Source organism: Mesoplodon densirostris, chromosome X (genome assembly GCF_025265405.1).
Source record: "Mesoplodon densirostris isolate mMesDen1 chromosome X, mMesDen1 primary haplotype, whole genome shotgun sequence".
NCBI lineage: Eukaryota > Metazoa > Chordata > Mammalia > Artiodactyla > Ziphiidae > Mesoplodon > Mesoplodon densirostris.
The window spans coordinates 138,193,972-138,213,619 of record NC_082681.1 but is presented as its reverse complement, the minus strand read 5'-3'; the positions used below and the strand labels follow the sequence as shown (position 1 = coordinate 138,213,619).

General features: G+C 55.3%; 1 protein-coding gene across 6 annotated transcripts in view; it reads right to left on the bottom strand.

Moving 5' to 3' along the window:
- Positions 1 to 6,055: 6,055 nt before the first annotated feature.
- LOC132482366 (uncharacterized) overlaps positions 6,056 to 19,648 on the bottom strand; it is a 229,050-nt gene continuing 215,457 nt past the window's right edge. For 4 of the 6 annotated variants that reach the window (XM_060087638.1, XM_060087640.1, XM_060087642.1 and 1 more), the window contains 3 exons: positions 8,241 to 8,389; positions 7,746 to 7,898; positions 7,148 to 7,280 (listed from right to left, as the gene is read on the bottom strand). In XM_060087638.1, the coding sequence (XP_059943621.1) occupies positions 7,233 to 7,280; positions 7,746 to 7,898; positions 8,241 to 8,389 (350 nt within the window). In that variant the 3' untranslated portion in view covers positions 7,148 to 7,232. Of the gene's footprint in view, positions 7,281 to 7,745; positions 7,899 to 8,240; positions 8,390 to 19,648 lie in introns of all 6 variants that reach the window. The other 2 variants (XR_009530911.1, XM_060087639.1) reach the window with 2 other exon arrangements.

The following is a 19,648-nucleotide window of genomic DNA, read 5'->3' as shown; positions in this document are numbered from 1 at the left end:
CACTTGTTCCAAAGAACTTGAATTATAATTGTACTTTTAAAAAGTAACAATGGGGGCTTCCCTGGTGGCGCAGTGGTTAAGAGTCCGCCTGCTGATGCAGGGGACACGGGTTTGTGCCCCAGTCCAGGAAGATCCCACATGCCGCGGAGCAGCTGGGCCCGTGAGCCATGGCCGCTGAGCCTGCACGTTCAGAGCCTGTGCTCCGCAACGGGAGAGGCCACAGCAGTGAGAGGCCCGTGTACCGTGAAAAAAAAAAAAAGTAACAATGGAAATTTAAAAGAAAAAAATATATATTGTGTGTTTAATTAATTTCATAGAATTATTATCCCTGAATCATAATTCTGTTAGTACATCAGTATACAGATTATTTCTTAATATTTAGGTGAAAACCATTTCCTTCTGTTTTTGAGAATAATTCTGTAAACTCATTTCCAGTAATGGCACTCTTCCCCAAATCGAAGGTTTAACAAGGGAGATGCTGGCAGAATAATCATGAAAACACAAAGCAATACAACAGCAACAAAAAATTTCTAACTTCCAATAACAGCTCAATTTAGAAGAGGGTTTATATCTTCAGAACAAAAGCGTTCCTCCTTGACTTTCTAACCAGTCAAAATCTGGGTATTCTACAGTAAATCTGTGCTGTTATTCCTCACTTTCTGATAACCAGGAGTCTCACAAACTCAGAGAGCACAGAAATAGCTCATTTTGTACATGTCTCAGCCAAAGGATGGACCCCAACCATAATTTCAATGTCACATCCCTCTTGAGAGGGTACCCGGGGAGTCTGTGTCTTGTGTTCTGGAACAGTCTTAGTGTAAAGCAAAGACTTTAGGGACTAGATTCTCTGGAGAGCCTGGAAAATGACCATTTAATCCACGTTGGAAGGCCTTCCCTTTGGGATCGAAGTACTCATTTTCCACTAGAAAATCCGCTTGTTTTCGGTACCAGGATCCCTCACTGAACAAACGTGCCTGAAACCCAGAAGAAGAAACTCACGGGTCATCCCAGGGGCTACCTTGGCCTTGAACTTGCTCGGTGGGCCCGTGGAGCTCACGCTTGGGGGATCGGGTGGAGATCAGGGCATGTGGTTAACGGTAATTACGACTCAATAATCAGTGTCTCCTGCTGGATCCAACCGCGATTACCTCGCATTTGGGTCAGAAATGGTTCGACATGGATCATTTAACTCTAGAGAATGTCACAGGCGAATTCTATCAAGCATTTAGAGAAGAGCTAACACCTATCCTTCTCAAGCTCTTCCAAAATATAGCAGAGGGAGGAACACTCCCAAACTCATTTTACGAGGCCACCATCACCTTGATACCAAAACCAGACAAGGATGTCACAAAGAAAGAAAACTACAGGCCAATATCACTGATGAACATAGATGCAAAAATCCTCAACAAAATACTAGCAAACAGAATCCAACAGCACATTAAAAGGATCATACACCATGATCAAGTGGGGTTTATTCCAGGAATGCAAGGATTCTTCAATATACGCAAATCAATCAATGTGATACACCATATTAACAAATTGAAGGAGAAAAACCATAAGATAATCTCAATAGATGCAGAGAAAGCTTTCGACAAAATTCAACATCCATTTATGATAAAAACCCTGCAGAAAGTAGGCATAGAGGGAACTTTCCTCAACATAATAAAGGCCATATATGACAAACCCACAGCCAGCATCGCCCTCAATGGTGAAAAACTGAAACCATATCCACTAAGATCAGGAACAAGACAATGTTGCCCACTCTCACCACTCTTATTCAACATAGTTTTGGAAGTTTTAGCCACAGCAATCAAAGAAGAAAAGGAAATAAAGGGAATCCAAATTGGAAAAGAAGAAGTAAAGCTGTCACTGTTTGCAGATGACATGATACTATACATAGAGAATCCTAAAGATGCTACCAGAAAACTACTAGAGCTAATCAATGAATTTGGTAAAGTAGCAGGATACAAAATTAATGCACAGAAATCTCTGGCATTCCTATATACTAATGATGAAAAATCTGAAAGTGAAATCAAGGAAACACTCCCATTTACCATTGCAACAAAAAGAATAAAATATCTAGGAATAAACCTACCTAAGGAGACAAAAGACCTGTATGCAGAAAATTATAAGACACTGATGAAAGAAATTAAAGATGATACAGATAGATGGAGAGATGTACCATGTTCTTGGATTGGAAGAATCAACATTGTGAAAATGACTCTACTACCCAAAGCAATCTACAGATTCAATGCAATCCCTATCAAATTACCACTGGCATTTTTCACAGAACTAGAACAAAAAATTTCACAATTTTTATGGAAACACAAAAGACCCCAAATAGCCAAAGCAATCTTGAGAACGAAAAATGGAGCTGGAGGAATCAGGCGCCCTGGTTTCAGACTATACTACAAAGCTACAGTAATCAAGACAGTATGGTACTGGCACAAAAACAGAAAGATAGATCAATGGAACAGGATAGAAAGCTCAGAGATAAACCCACGCACATATGGTCACCTTATCTTTGATAAAGGAGGCAGGAATGTACAGTGGAGAAAGGACAGTCTCTTCAATAAGTGGTGCTGGGAAAACTGGACAGGGACATGTAAAAGTATGAGATTAGATCACTCCCTAACACCATACACAAAAATAAGCTCAAAATGGATTAAAGACCTAAATGTAAGGCCAGACACTATCAAACTCTTAGAGGAAAACACAGGCAGAACACTCTATGACATAAATCACAGCAACATCCTTTTTGACCCACCTCCTAGAGAAATGGAAATAAAGACAAAAATAAACACATGGGACCTAATGAAACTTAAAAGCTTTTGCACAGCAAAGGAAACCATGAACAAGACCAAAAGACAACCCTCAGAATGGGAGAAAATATTTGCAAATGAAGCAACTGACAAAGGATTAATCTCCAAAATTTATAAGCAGCTCATGCAGCTCAATAACAAAAAAACAAACAACCCAATCCAAAAATGGGCAGAAGACCTAAATAGACATTTCTCCACAGAAGATATACAGACTGCCAACAAACACATGAAAGGATGCTCAACATCTTGACTCATTAGAGAAATGCAAATCAAAACTACAATGAGATATCATCTCACACCAGCCAGAATGGCCATCATCAAAAAATCTAGAAACAATAAATGCTGGAGAGGGTGTGGAAAAAAGGGAACACTCTTGCACTGCTGGTGGGAATGTGAGTTGGCACAGCCACTATGGAGAATGGTATGGAGGTTCCTTAAAAAACTACAAGTAGAACTACCATATGACCCAGCAATCCCACTACTGGGCACATACCCTGAGAAAACCATAATTCAAAAAGAGTCATGTACCAAAATGTTCATAGCAGCCCTATTTACAATAGCCCGGAGATGGAAACAACCGACGTGTCCATCATCGGATGAATGGATAAAGAAGATGAGGCACATACATACAATGAAATATTACTCAGCCATACAAAGAAACGAAATTGAGCTATTTGTAATGAGGTGGATGGACCTAGAGTCTGTCATACAGAGAGAAGTAAGTCAGAAAGAGAAAGACAAATACTGTATGCTGACACATATATATGGAATTTAAGGGAAAAGAATGTCATGAAGAACATAGGGGTAAGACAGGAATAAAGACACAGACCTACTAGAGAATGGACTTGAGGATATGGGGAGGGGGAAGGGTAAGCTGTGACAAAGCGAAAGAGAGACATGGACATATATACACTACCAAACGTAAGGTAGATAGCTAGTGGGAAGGAGCCGCATAGCACAGGGAGATCAGCTCGGTGCTTTGTGACCGCCTGGAGGGGTGGGATAGGGAGGGTGGGAGGGAGACGCAAAAGGGAGGGGATATGGGAACATATGTATATGTATAACTGATTAAATTTGTTATAAAGCAAAAAATAAAAATAATAAAATTTAAACTCTAGAGAATGATTAAAAGACATTAAAGTCAGTTGCATTTATGGATTTTTGTTACCAAACAACCGAGAGGTTGTTGGCGGCTTTCATGGTAACGTTCGGGGAGGATCCTTAGAAATCCGAAGTTGATGGAGCACTTTTCTCACATCGTGGTGAGTTTTTCAGAAATCAAACCATGCCTCCTTCCTCCGGTTTATTTTGATTTATAAACTTAAGCACTGGATCAAAGGTGTGCAGTTGGGAATATCTGTAGTTCCCCATGGGGATATTAACTGAAGCTTCTGGGTTCTTTTTCACGATGAGTTTTTGAGACTTTCGCATTTGAGGGATGAGTTCTGGCAGGATGTTTCTGGTGGGGCAGCATCGAGGCTGGGAGCTCGTGCTGCCGGCCACGGAGGTGAAGCCAGCCGTGCGGGATCACATCTTCAGAGGCAGCGCGGCCGCGTGGCCCTGAGTACACCCCCTTCCTGTGATGACAGCCTGCCACACACCCGGGCCTGTTCTCAGAGCCCTGGGCAACCCGAGGCACAGTGGACCCCGGTTGGGAGGGGAGACCGTCTCTGCAGAAGGGTCTTAGGAGGGTCTGGATACTGCGGGGAGGGGTGGCCTTACACCTGTTCCCACCCTACACGAGCCCGATCCCCCCCTCCGGGCTCCCCGAGACCCCTGCCCTCCCCCAGGCCACGTGAGGCGCCGCCTCGTTCTCCTGCCTGGGGTGCGCTCGCTCAGCTCCCGCGGGGGCGCGTCTGGCCTGGCAGCACCTCGCCAGCGCCCAAAGCAGCCGCGCGCTGAGCTCGCCTCCTGAGTCTTTGGAGAGGGGGCTTCCAGGGGTGGGGGGGAGCCCGGGCAGCGGGTGAGGGGCACCAGGAGAGGGGGCCAGAGTCCAGAACCAACCCCCTACAGCCCCTGCTTGTGTCTTGCCACCAGGGAGGAGTTGGGGGTGGACCAGACTCGAGCCAGGAGGCTGGACCTGGTAAGAGCTGGGCAGCTAAGCCCAGGGGTCCCCGGCAGGGAGGATGGCTGACGGGGCCCCTGGGACCACAGGGCACCCCCAGCCTGGCAAACGAGTGGGCTGGACCCGGGGAGCCTGGGGGGCTGGACTCCGGGAGCCTGGATGCTCCCCACCCACCAGGGTCTATGCAAAGCCTCCCCTGCCTCAAGGACCCTGTAGGAATGAGACCCCCAGGGGCTGAGCAGAAGGAAGGGGACAGGCCATTGGAGCAGCTGTTGTGAGACCCTGGCTGGCTGACTCCCTGGCCTGGTCCTCCCTCGGAGAGGAGACTCTGCTCCCAGGGGCCACCCTGCAGCCCCTCCTCCTGCACCCCGTGCCAGAGGACCGGATGGGGCTGTGGGACCTGGTTCCGCTCCTCACTCGGCCTGCGGGGTCCCTGGAGCCAGCTCCTCTCGGGAGGATCAGGGAGGCTGTCCTGCACACGCAGGCTCAGGGGCTCGCATCCTGACTGTCCTGTGCCCCAAAGTTCCCGGGGTCCCATGCAGGCCCTGTACACACTGCCACAGGCGCCCAGATGGCGGCTGCAAGCACACAGATTAATTGTCCCCGTCCTACAGGCAGTAGTCGCACGTGGTCCCCCCAGGCAGACGCCCAGGACGGGCAGGGCTCATCCTTCTGGAGGCTCCAGGGAGGACTGTTTCGTCCCTTTCCCAGGTCTGGAGCCACCGGATTGCTGGGGTCGGGACCCCTCTCTGCACCTCACAGCAGCATCTCCGCAGAGGCAGTTTCCTCTGAGCCCAGACTCCAGTTCTCTCCTCACACCTGCCCCGACTCTCACTTCTGCCTCCTGCTCACGGGGACCCACGGGGAGGGGGCTTGGTGGGTTCACCTGGGTGCCTCGGGGGCGGGGGGGTGTCTCTGGAATTAGGACGTGGACGTTGTAGGGGACACGATTCCGCCTGCCACACTGCCCCAGGCGGAAACCCCACAGGATGGCAGTTACAGAAGCAAGCGTGGAGGGCCTGGGAACACCAAGGACTTAGCTGGAGGCCTGTAGAGCCGCGTGTGCACAACAGAGTCTCAGAAAACAAGGAAAGCTCACATGGACACCCTGCATCCACGCGCCTAGGAGAAGCGCAGACTTTTTTTTTTTAATATTTATTTTTGGCTGTGTTGGGTCTTCGTTTCTGTGCAAGGGCTTTCTCCAGCTGCGGCAAGCGGGGGCCACTCTTCATCGCGGTGCACGGGCCTCTCACTGTCGCGGCCTCTCCCGTTGCGGGGCACAGGCTCCAGACGCGCAGGCTCAGCGGCCATGGCTCATGGGCCCAGCCACTCCGCGGCATGTGGGATCCTCCCGGACCGGGGCACGAACCCGTGTCCCCTGCATTGGCAGGCGGACTCTTAACCACTGAGCCACCAGGGAAGCCCCGCAGAGACTTTTTCCAGCTGTGCTGAAAGCCTGGGACAACTCGGAAAACGCCCCTGTAACGCTGAATACAGAGGTAAAGAAAATAATCCTTTCCTGGCGCCCAAAGGGCAAGGGAACGCCCTTCTCATTCGCTTTCCCTTTAGAAAACCTGCAGCGTAGAGTGTCCCGTCTCCCTGAGATGTGCGTGACTCTCTTTAAGCAGAAGGTCCCCCGGCCTGTTTGCATCCCGGGAACGTCTGTCTGGGGGCCCTGGAGCCTCTCTGCAAAGTAAACATCGGGAAGGGGGTCCTGCCTCACCGTGGGGGAGTTTGGCCCCAGGATGTGATTCCCTGCTTATCGACAAGATGCCCAAAGTTGTATTTTTTCCTTTGGGTAAAGACAACTAACAGGCGTGTGATGGGTGGTCCGGGCCGCCTGGCCCTGTAAACGGGGAGATTCTTCCTGCTTGCTGGGCTGTCGGGAGACATTTTAATTATACCCCTGACGCTACCGTGGGGAAGGGCGAGGACTGGCAGCCGTGAACGCGTGGACGCAGAGCGGACGGGGAAGCCGGACCTGCCTCCTTCACGGCCAGCGTTCGCAGGGCTTCTGCCGGGCGGCCGGCACGGAAGAGTCGGAAAGGCTGGTTCACGAACACACGCAGAACTTTTACTGTCTCGCGGCTCAAGCGCCCTGGACGGGACGTCAGCTCCCAGCCCCACCGGCCCTCCCGCCAGGCTCACGGGGGTGTAGGGCCCGCGCAGCGAGGCCGCTTCTCTCTGAGGCGGGAACGCTGCAGCCCCCCAGACCCCCGTGAGCGCCCGCCTCAGTCCTCGGGGAGCATCCCCATCCTTGGGCGTCCTTTCACCCCGGAAAGAGCTTCCTGAACCTGCCGTAAGCTGAGTCGCTTATGATGACCTTGACGTCAGCCACCCCGGCCTCAGGCCTCACGTCCACCGCCTGCACCGTGGCCTCCTGATGCAGCCAGCTGGGAGGAAGACGCGTTTGGTGGGAACAGGTGGCCCCGACGGAGCCCCGAAGCCCCCAGCGAGGCGTCCTGCTTCTTGGCGGGTGACATCGCCCACGGCCCCGGCGTGCGGGTAAGCGGCCGGGCACCTGCTCACCGCCTGAGCAGCCAGACCGGTTGCGGGGGATGCGGCTGCCCCCGCGTTGCACCCGGGCCCCACCTGGCGCCGTCTTCCCCGCCCCGCGCAGCGACTGGTGCGACCCCCCTGCCCCCCCGCCCCGCCCAGCGACTGGTGAGACCCCCCCGCCCCCCCCGCCCCGCCCCGCGCAGCAACTGGTGCGAACCCCCCGCCCCCCCGCCCCGCGCAGCGACTGGTGAGACCCCTCCCGCTCCCCCCGCAGCGACTGGTGCGAACCCCCCCGCTCCCCCCGCCCCGCGCAGCGACTGGTGCGACCCCCGCCGCCGGACCAGCCCAACCCGACGCACCTCAGCTGCGGCCCCGCCAGCCCCACTCGCAGCGTGAGGACCCGTCTGCCCGTGGCTCTCAGAACTGCTTCCTCCAGCCTGGCTTTCAGCTCCTCCAGCCCGAGCCCCAGGAGCGCAGACACGGCCACCGCGCCGGGTTCGGCGGGTCTGTACCTGTAGGGGCGGCCGCCCGCTCAGCGAGAGGGGCCGGAGGGGGATCCCCGCCCGCAGGCCCAGCCGTGACGGGCTCGGATTGTGGCGGGCGAGGACGCGGCCCCGCCGGAAGGTGAGAGGAAGGACGTGCGTGGGGCTGGGGTGCGATCCGGGTGCGCGGGGGGGCGGGGTCCAAGCGCGCAGCCCACTCCGCGCGCCGCTGCTCAAGCGGCAGCAGGCGGGGCAGGCAGGGCACGCCTGGGAGCAGCAGCGGGGAGGCGGCCGCCCCGCCGGCGGGAGACCCGCGCGCACCCTGGTCGCCAGCGCGAGGGGTCCGGCGGTGGGAAGGCGGCAGGCGCTCACCCGGGCACCAGGTCCACCTTGTTGGGCACTTCCACCATGCAGTCCAGCAGCGGGCGCGGCAGCTGCAGGGCCCGCAGGGCCGACAGGACGCTGGCCTTCTGTAGCTCTGTCTCGGGGTGGCTCACGTCTCGCACGTGGACGATCAGATCCTGAGGACCAGAGGGGCCGGGCGGTCAGAGAGCTCGGGTCCCGCGGTGCCCGGACCCGCCCGGGAGAACCTGCCAGGCCCACGATGGGGGCTGCGCACCGCTCTCCGTGGGGGGTGGGTGCGGCTGCCCCACAGAGGCTTGTGCCCCAAGGGGGAGGGTGGGACCTGAGGCCACAGAGCCGCTCTGCCGTGCACGGAGCCCCTCAGTGCCCCTCGTTCCGGGCCAGGATGCCGCTCCAGGTGCACCCGGACTGAGGGGCCGCCTTGTGTCCCCGCCCCGCAGGTGCTGGCCCTACGCCTGTGTGTGGCCAGTTGCCCCCGTCACCAACCCCCCACCCGGCGGGTACTGTGCTCGAGGCTCCGGGCCGCTCCACTTTTCTGTGAAACCAAGCTCACGTTCTAAAAAGGCTTCCACCCCTTTCCACATGTTTTACAGGCAGGTACCTTATGCAAAATTCAGAAGAGACAGAAAAGGAGAAACAGCAGCTGAGGGTAATTCTGCCACAGGAAGGATGTGCCCTTTACGATGTGGGGGGCTCGCTTCTGGGTTGTCACTATCTCTCTTTTTTTGATGAACTTAAATTATCTTTTAATCAGTGTTTCAGTTCAGAAGTTCTAGATTTTCAGAAACTTTTGAGGACGGTGCTGGCAGCTGCACATGGCCCTCAGGCTCAGCTGTTGTGACCTCGAAGGTATTGGGGCATCTGTCACACGGAAGGCCCCGCAGCCCCTGTGCCCTGAGTAGATGCCAGGGAGCACTGGCTCCGGGGCCCAGTGCAGCCAAAGGGTGCAGAGAACCCCTTCTTCATTAGCATTGAATTTACAGCACTTACAATCGGACAGTCAAAGCACAGCTCGCTGACCGGCATGGATGTGGGGCTACAGTCATCATGAAGTTTTCTATAATGGGACCCTGGCCGATATGCTGTGATGAGGTAACCCTGCCGCGTGATGCTGTGATGAGGGAACCCTGCTCCTGGATACTGAATGAGGGGACCGTGCCCGATGATGCTGTGATGAGGGGACCCTGTCGATTGGTGTGGTGATGAGGGGATCCTGCCCAGTGATTCTGGAATGAGGGAAACTGTCCCTTGATGCTGTGATGTGGGGACGTTGTCCCGTGATGCTGTGATGAGGGGACCCTTTTCCATGATGCTGTGATGAGGGGACCCTGTCCCGTGATGCTGTGATAAGGGGACACTCCATTGCTGAGGTGATGAAGGGATCCTGCCCAGTGATTCTGGGATGAGGGAAACTGTCCCTTGATGCTGTGATGCGGGGACGTTGTCCCGTGATGCTGTGATGAGGGGACTGTGTCCCTTGATGCTGTGGTGAGGGGACCCTGTCGCATGATGGTGTGATGAGGAGACCCAACCCAGTGATGCTGTGATGAGGGGACAATGTCCCTTGATGTGGTGATGAGGGGACCCTTTCCCGTGATGCTGTGGACACATTGTCCCGTGATGCTGTGATGAGGGAACCCTGTCCCTTGATGTTGTGTTGAGGGGACCGTGTCCCTTGATGCTGTGATGAGCGGACCCTGCCCAATGATGCTGTGATGAGTGGACCCTTCCCAGTGATACTGTGATGAGAGGAACCTGTCCCTTGATGTGGTGATGAGGGAACCCTGTCCGCTGATGCTGTAATGAGGGGACCCTGTTCCGTGCTGCTGTGGGATCCTGTCCCTTAACATTTTGATGAGGTGACCCTATCCCTTGATGCTGCGATGAGGAGACCCTGCCTTGTGATACTGTGATGAGGGGACCTGACCCGTGATGCTGTGATAAGGGGACTCTGTCCCTTGATATGGTGATGAGGGGACCCAGTCCCTTGATGTTGTAATGAGGGGACCCTGTTCCGTGATGTTTTGATGAGGTGACCCTGTCCGTTCATGTGGTGATGAGGGGACCCTCTCCCTTGGTGCTGTAATGAGGGGACCCTTTCCCGTGATGCTGTATAAGGGGACCCTGTCCCTTGATGCTGTGATGAGGGGACCCTGTCCGGTGATGCTATGATGAAGGGACATTGTCCCTTGGTGTATTGATGAGGGAACCGTGCTCAGTGATGCTGTGATGAGGGGACCCTGTCCTGCGATGCTGTGATGAGGGCACCCTATTCCTTGATGTTGTCATGCAGGGACCCTGTCCCTTGACGTTTTGATGAGGTGACCTTATCCCTTGATGCTGCGATGAGGAAACCCTGTCTCGTGATACTGTGATGAGGGGACCTGGCAGCGTGATGCTGTGATGAGGGGACCCTGTCCTGAGATGCTGTGATGAGGGGACCGTGTCCCTTGATGTGGTGATGAGGGGACCCTGTCCCGTGATGCTGTGATGAGGGGACCCTGTCCCGTGATGCTGTGATGAAGACCCTGTGCCTTAATGCTGTGATGAGGGGACCTTGTCCCATGATTATGAGATGAGGGGACCCTGTCACTTGATGTGGTGAGGAGGGGAACCTGCCACGTGATGCTGTGATGAGGGGACCGTGCTCCTTGTTGTGGTGCTGAGGGGACCCTTCTCCGGGATGCTGTGATTAGGGGACCCTGTCCCGTGATGCTGTGATGAGGGGTCACTGTGCCTTGACGTTATGCTGAGGGGATCCTGTCTCGTGATATGGTGATGAGGGGATCCTGCCCTGTGATGCTGTGATCAGGGGACCCTGCCCCGTGATGCGGTGATGAGAGGATCCTGTCTCTTGATGTGATGAGGGGACCCTGTTAATTGTTGCTGTGATGAGGGGACACTCTCCCTTGATGTTGAGATGAGGGGACCCTGTTATTTGATGTGGTGATGAGGGTACCCTGTCCCTTGGTGCTGTAATGAGGGAACCCTGTTCTGTGATGCTGTGATGAGGGGACCCTATCCCTTGATGTTGTCATGAGGGGAACCTATCCCTTAATGTTTTGATGAGCTGACCCTGTCCATTGATGTGGTGACCCGCTCCGGTGATGTAGTGATGAAGGGACCCTCTCCCTTGGTGCTGTAATGAGGCCACCCTGTCCGTAACGCTGTGATAAGGGGACCCTATCCCATGATACTGTGATGAGGGAACACTGTCCCTTGGTGTGGGGATCAGGGGATCTTGCCTAGTGATGCTGTGATGAGGGGACCCTGTTTCGTGATGCTGTGATGAGGGGACATTGTCCCCTGGTGTGTTGAGGGAACCCTGCCCAGTGATGCTGTGATGAGGGGACCCTGACCCGTGATGTTGTGAGGGGACACTGTCCCTTGATGTGTTGATGAGGGGACACTGCCCAGTGATGCTGTGATGAGGGGACCCTATCCCTTGATGTTGTCATGAGGGAACCCTGTCCCTTGAGTTTTTGTTTGTTGTTTTTATTTTTTTAAATAAATATATTTACTTATTTATTTTTGGCTGTGTTGGGTCTTCGCCTCCGTGTGAGGGCTTTCTCTAGTTGTGGCAAGCAGGGGCCACTCTTCATCGCGGTTCGCGGCCTCTCCCGTTGAGGAGCACAGGCTCCAGACGCGCAGGCTCAGTATTTGTGTCTCAAGGGCTTAATTGCTCCACGGCATATGGGAACTGCCCAGACCAGGGCTCGAACCCGTGTCCCGTGCATTAGCAGGCAGATTCTCAACCACTGCGCCACCAGGGAAGCCCTCCCTTGACGTTTTGATGAGGTGACCTTATCCCTTCATGCTGCCATGAGGAGACACTGTCTCCGTGATGCTGTTATGAGGGGACCCTGTCCCCTGATGTCGTGATGAGGGGAACCAGCCCAGTGATGCTGTGATGAGGGGACCCTATCCCGTGATATTTTGATGAGGGGACACTGTCCCTTGATGTGTTGATGAGGGGACCCTGCCCAGTGATGCTGTGATGAGGGGACACTGTCCTGAGATGCTATGATGAGGGGACCCTTTTCCATGATGCTGTGAGGAGGGGACCCTGCCCATTGACGTAATGAGGGGACCCTGTCCCTTGATTCTGTCATGAGGGGACCCTGTCCCGTGCTGCTGTGAGGAGAGAATCCTGTCCCTTGTTGCTATGATGAGGGGACCCTGTCCCATGATGCTGTGATGAGGGGACCCTGTTCCGTGATTCTGTGATGAGGGGACACTGTCCCTTAAGGTGGAGATGAGGGAACCTCGCCAGTGATGCTGAGATGGGTGGACAGGGTCCCGTGATGCTGGGATGAGGGGACCGTGTCCGGTGATACTGTGATGAGGGAACACTGTCCCTTGGTGTGGTGATGAGGGGACCTGAACAGTGATGCTGTGATGAAGGGACCCTCTCCCTTGATATGCACATGAGGGCACCCTGCCCAGTGATGCTGTGATGAGGGAACAAAGTCCCGTGATGCTGTGATGAGGCGACCCTGTCACTTGATTTGGTGATGAGGCGACCCTGCCCAGTGATACTGTGATGAGGGGACCGTGCCCAAAGATGCTCTGATGAGTAGACCATTCCCAGTGATGCTGTGATGAGAGGAACCTGTCCCTTGATGCTGTGATGCGGGGACCCTTTTCCGTGATGCTGTGATTAGGGGACCCTGTCTCGTGAGGCTGTGATGAGGGGACCCTGTCGTGTGATGTGGTGATGAGGGGATTCTGCCCCGTGGTGCTGTGAGGAGAGGATCCTGTCACTTGTTGCTGTGATGAGGGGACCCTATCCCATAATGCTGTGATGAGGGGCCCCTGTCCCGTTATGCTGTTATGAGGGGAACCTGTCCCTTGATGCTGTAATGAGGGGACGCTGTTCCGAGATTCTGTGATGAGGGAACCCTGTACCGTGATGCTGTGATGAGGGAACACTGTCCCTTGATGTGGTGATGTGGGGACCCTGTCCAGTGATGCTGTGATGAGGGCACCGTGTCCCGTGATGCTGTGATGAGGGGACCCTGTCCCGTGATGCTGTGATTAGGGGACACTCTCCATTGGTGAGGTGATAAGGGGATCCTGCCCAGTGATTCTGGGATGAGGGAAACTGTCCCTTGATGCTGTGATGGGGGGACGTTGTCCCGTGATGCTGTGATGAGGTGACCCTATCCCTTGATGGTGTTATGAGGGGACCCTGTTCCTTGACATTTTGATGAGGTGACCCTATCCCTTGATGCTGCGATGAGGAGACCCTGTCTCGTGAGACTGTGATGAGGGGACCTGACCCGTGATGCTGTGATGAGGGGATCCTGTACCGTGATGCTGTGATGAGGGGACCCTGTACGGTGATGCTGTGAGGAGAGGATCCTGTCCCTTGATGCTGTGATGAGGGGACACTGTCCCTTGATGTGGTGATGTGGGGACGCTGTCACGTGATGTGGTGACGAGGGGACCCTGTCACTTGATGCTCTGATTAGGGGACCCTGTCCCGCGATGCTGGGATGAGGGGACCCTAGCCCTTGATGTTGTCATGAGGGGACCCTGTCCCTTGACAGTTTGATGAGGTGACCCTATCCCTTGATGCTGCGATGAGGAGACCCTGTCTCGTGATACTGTGATGAGGGGACCCTGTCCCTTGATGCCGTGATGAGGAGACCCTGTTCCGAGATGCTGTGATGCGGGGACCCTGTCACGTGATGTGGTGACGAGGGGACCCTGTCCCTTGATGTTCTGATGAGGAGACCCTGTCTCGTGAGACTGTGATGAGGGGACCTGACCCGTGATGCTGTGATGAGGGGACCGTGTCCCTTGATGCTGTGGTGAGGGGACCCTGTCGCGTGATGGTGTGATGAGGGGACAATGTCCCTTCATGTGGTGATGAGGGGACCCTGCCCATTGACGTGGTGATGCGGGGATCCTGTCCCGTGATGATGTGAGGAGAGGATCCTGTCCCTTGATGCTGTGATGAGGGGACACTGTCCCTTGATGTGGTGATGTGGGGACCCTGTCCAGTGATGCTGTGATGAGGGGAACCTGTCCTGCGATGCTGTGATGGGGGACCCTAGCCCTTGATGGTGTCATGAGGGGACCCTGTCCCTTGACATTTGATGAGGTGACCCTATCCCTTGATGCTGCGATGAGGAGACCCTGTCTCGTGAGACTGTGATGAGGGGACCTGACCCGTGATGCTGTGATGAGGGGACCGTGTCCCTTGATGCTGTGGTGAGGGGACCCTGTCGCGTGATGGTGTGATGAGGGGACAATGTCCCTTCAAGTGGTGATGAGGGGACCCTGCACATTGACGTGGTGATGAGGGGACCCTGTCCCGTGATGCTGTGTAAGGGGACCCAGTCCCGTGACGCTGTGTTGAGGGGACCATGTCCCGTGAAGCTGGGATGAGGGGACCCTGTAACGTGATGTGGTGACGAGGGGACCCTGTCCCTTGATGCTCTGATGAGGGGACCCTGTTCCGTGATGCTGGGATGTGGACACATTGTCCCGTGATGCTGTGAAGAGGGAACCCTGTCCCGTGATGCTGTGATGAGGGGATGCTTTTCTGTGATGCTCTGATGAGGGGACCCTGTCCCGTGATGCTGTGATTAGGGGACACTCTCCATTGGTGAGGTGATAAGGGGATCCTGCCCAGTGATTCTGGGATGAGGGAAACTGTCCCTTGATGCTGTGATGGGGGGACGTTGTCCCGTGATGCTGTGATGAGGGGACCCTATCCCTTGATGGTGTTATGAGGGGACCCTGTTCCTTGACATTTTGATGAGGTGACCCTATCCCTTGATGCTGCGATGAGGAGACCCTGTCTCGTGAGACTGTGATGAGGGGACCTGACCCGTGATGCTGTGAGGAGAGGATCCTGTCCCTTGATGCTATGATGAGGGGACACTGTCCCTTGATGTGGTGATGTGGGGACCTTGTCACGTGATGTGGTGATGAGGGGACCCTGTCCCTTGATGCTCTGATAAGGGGAACCTGTCCCGCGATGCTGGGATGAGGGGACCCTAGCCCTTGATGTTGTCATGAGGGGACCCTGTCCCTTGACAGTTTGATGAGGTGACCCTATCCCTTGATGCTGCGATTAGGAGACCCTGTCTAGTGATACTGTGATGAGGGGACCTGGCCCCGAGATGCTGAGATGAGGGGTCCCTAGCCCTTGATGTTGTCATGATGGGATCCTCCTGTCCCTTGACAGTTTGATGAGGTGACCCTATCCCTTGATGCTGCGATGAGGAGACCCTGTCTCGTGATACTGTGATGAGGGGACCCTGTCCCTTGATGCTGTGGTGAGGGGACCCAGTCGCGTGATGTGGTGACGATGGGACCCTGTCCCTTGATGTTCTGATGAGGAGACCCTGTCTCGTGAGACTGTGATGAGGGGACCTGACCCGTGATGCTGTGATGAGGGGACCGTGTCCCTTGATGCTGTGGTGAGGGGACCCTGTCGCGTGATGGTGTGATGAGGGGACAATGTCCCTTCATGTGGTGATGACGGGACCCTGCCCATTGACGTGGTGATGCGGGGACCCTGTCCCGTGATGATGTGAGGAGAGGATCCTGTCCCTTGATGCTGTGATGAGGGGACACTGTCCCTTGATGTGGTGATGTGGGGACCCTGTCCAGTGATGCTGTGATGAGGGGAATCTGTCCTGCGATGCTGTGATGGGGGACCCTAGCCCTTGATGGTGTCATGAGGGGACCCTGTCCCTTGACATTTGATGAGGTGACCCTATCCCTTGATGCTGTGATGAGGAGACCCTGTCTCGTGAGACTGTGATGAGGGGACCTGACCCGTGATGCTGTGATGAGGGGACCGTGTCCCTTGATGCTGTGGTGAGGGGACCCTGTCGCGTGATGGTGTGATGAGGGGACAATGTCCCTTCAAGTGGTGATGAGGTGACCCTGCCCATTGACGTGGTGATGAGGGGACCCTGTCCCGTGATGCTGTGTAAGGGGACCCGGTCCCGTGACGCTGTGTTGAGGGGACCATGTCCCGTGAAGCTGGGATGAGGAGATCCTGTCACGTGATGTGGTGATGAAGGGACCCTGTCCCTTGATGCTCTGATGAGGGGACCCTGTTCCGTGATGCTGGGATGTGGACACATTGTCCCGTGATGCTGTGAAGAGGGAACCCTGTCCCGTGATGCTGTGATGAGGGGACCCTGTACCGTGATGCTGTGATGAGGGGACCTGGCCCCGAGGTTCTGAGATGAGGGGATCGTGTCCCTTGATGTCGTGATGAGGAGACCCTGTTCCGTGATGCTGCGATGCGGGGACCCTGTCACGTGATGTGGTGAAGAGGGGACCCTGTCCCGTGATGCTGGGATGTGGACACATTGTCCCGTGAAGCTGTGATGAGGGAACCCTGTCCCTTGATGTTGTGTTGAGGGGACCGTGTCCCTTGATGCTGTGATGAGGGGACCCTCACCCGTGATGTTGTGATGAGGGGAACCTGTCCCTTGATTTTGTGATGAGGGGATGCTTTTCTATGATGCTCTGATGAGGGGACCCTGTCCCGTGATGCTGTGATTAGGGGACACTCTCCATTGGTGAGGTGATAAGGGGATCCTGCCCAGTGATTCTGGGATGAGGGAAACTGTCCCTTGATGCTGTGATGCGGGGACGTTGTCCCGTGATGCTGTGATGAGGGGACCCTGTTCCATGATTCTGTGATGAGGGGACCCTCACCCATGATGTTGTGATAAGGGGACCGTGTCCCTTGATGCTGTGATGAGGGGAACCTGTCCCGTGATGCTGTGATGTGGACACATTGTCCCGTGATGCTGTGATGAGGGGACCCTATCCCTTGATGGTGTCATGAGGGGACCCTGTCCCTTGACATTTTGATGAGGTGACCCTATCCCTTGATGCTGTGATGAGGGGACCCTGTACCGTGATGCTGTGATGAGGGGACACTGTCCCTTAATGTGGTGATGTGGGGACCCCGTCCAGTGATGCTGTGATGAGGGGACCCTGTTCCGTGATGCTGTGATGCGGGGACCCTGTCTCGTGATGTGGTGACGGGGGGACCCTGTCCCTTGATGCTCTGATGAGGGGACCCTGTCCCGTGATGCTCTGATGTGGACACATTGTCCCGTGATGCTGTGATGAGGGAACCCTGTGCCTTGATGTTGTGTTGAAGGGATCGTGTGCCTTGATGCTGTGATGAGGGGACCCTCACCCGTGATCTTGTGATGAGGGGACCCTATCCCTTGATTTCGTGATGAGGGGACCCTGCCCAGTGATGCTGTGATGAGTGGACCCTTCCCAGCGATGCTGTGATGAGAGGAACCTGTCCCTTGATGTGGTGAAGAGGGAACCCTGCCCCGTGACGCTGTGATGAGAGAACCCTGCCCCGTGATGTTCTGATGAGAGTACCCCGTCCCTTGATGCTGTAATGAGAGCACCCTGTTCCGTGATGCTGTGATGGGGGAACCCTATCCCTTGATGTTTTCATGAGGGGACCCTGTCCCTTGATGTTTGGATGAGGTGACCCTGTCCGTTCATGTGGTGATGAAGGGAACCTGTTCCAGGATTCTGTGATGAGGGAACCCTGTACCGTGACGGTGTGATGAGGGGACACTGTCCCTTGTTGTGGTGATGTGGGGACCCTGTCCAGTGATGCTGTGATGAGGGGACCGGGTCCCGTGATGCTGTGATGAGGAGACCCTGTACCGTGATGCTGTGATGAGGGGACACTGTCCCTTGATGTGGTGATGTGGGGACCCTGTCCAGTGATACTGTGATGAGGGGACCCTGTCCCGTGATGCTGTGATGACGGGACCCTGTACCGTGATGCTGTGATGACGGGACCCTGTCCCTTGATGCCGTGATGAGGAGACCCTGTTCCGTGATGCGGGGACCCTGTCACGTGATGTGGTGACGGGAGGACCCTGTCCCTTGATGCTCTGATGAGGGGACCCTGTCCCGCGATGCTCTGATGTGGACACATTGTCCCGTGATGCTGTGATGAGGGAACCCTGTGCCTTGATGTTGTGTTGAAGGGATCGTGTCCATCGATGCTGTGATGAGGGGACCCTCACCCGTGATCTTGTGATGAGGGGACCCTATCCCTTGATTTCGTGATGAGGGGACACTGCCCAGTGATGCTGTGATGAGAGGAACCTGTCCCTTGATGTGGTGAAGAGGGAACCCTGCCCCGTGACGCTGTGATGAGAGAACCCTGCCCCGTGATGCTCTGATGAGAGGATCCTGTCCCTTGATGCTGTAATGAGGGCACCCTGTTCCGTGATGCTGTGATGGGGGAACCCCATCCCTGTTGTTTTCATGAGGGGACCCTGTCCCTTGATGTTTTGATGAGGAGACCCTGTCCGTTCATGTGGTGATGAGGGGACCCTGTCCCTAGGTGCTGTAATGAGGGGACCCTGTCTGTGACGCTGTGATGAGGGGACCCTGTCCCATGATGCTGTGTAAGGGGACCCGGTCCCGTGACGCTGTGTTGAGGGGACCATGTCCCGTGAAGCTGGGATGAGGGGACCCTGTCACGTGATGCGGTGACGAGGGGACCCTGTCCCGTGATGCTGGGATGTGGACACATTGTCCCGTGATGCTGTGATGAGGGAACCCTGTCCCTTGATGTTGTGATGAGGGGATGCTTTTCTGTGATGCTCTGATGAGGGGACCCTGTCCCATGATGCTGTGGTTAGGGGACACTCTCCATTGGTGAGGTGATAAGGGGATCCTGCCCAGTGATTCTGGGATGAGGGAAACTGTCCCTTGATGCTGTGATGGGGGGACGTTGTCCCGTGATGCTGTGATGAGGGGACACTGTCCCTTGATGCTCTGATGAGGGGAACCTGTCCTGCGATGCTGTGATGGGGGACCCTAGCCCTTGATGGTGTCATGAGGGGACCCTGTCCCTTGACATTTGATGAGGTGACCCTATCCCTTGATGCTGCGATGAGGAGACCCTGTCTCGTGAGACTGTGATGAGGGGACCTGACCCGTGATGCTGTGATGAGGGGACCGTGTCCCTTGATGCTGTGGTGAGGGGACCCTGTCGCGTGATGGTGTGATGAGGGGACAATGTCCCTTCAAGTGGTGATGAGGGGACCCTGCCCATTGACGTGGTGATGAGGGGACCCTGTCCCGTGATGCTGTGTAAGGGGACCCGGTCCCGTGACGCTGTGTTGAGGGGACCATGTCCCGTGAAGCTGGGATGAGGGGACCCTGTCACGTGATGTGGTGACGAGAGGACCCTGTCCCTTGATGCTCTGATGAGGGGCCCTGTCCCATGATGCTGGGATGTGGACACATTGTCCCGTAATGCTGTGATGAGGGAACCCTGTCCCGTGATGCTGGGATGAGGGGACCCTGTACCGTGATGCTGTGAGGAGGGGACACTGTCCCTTGATGTGGTGATGTGGGGACCCTGTCCAGTGATGCTGTGA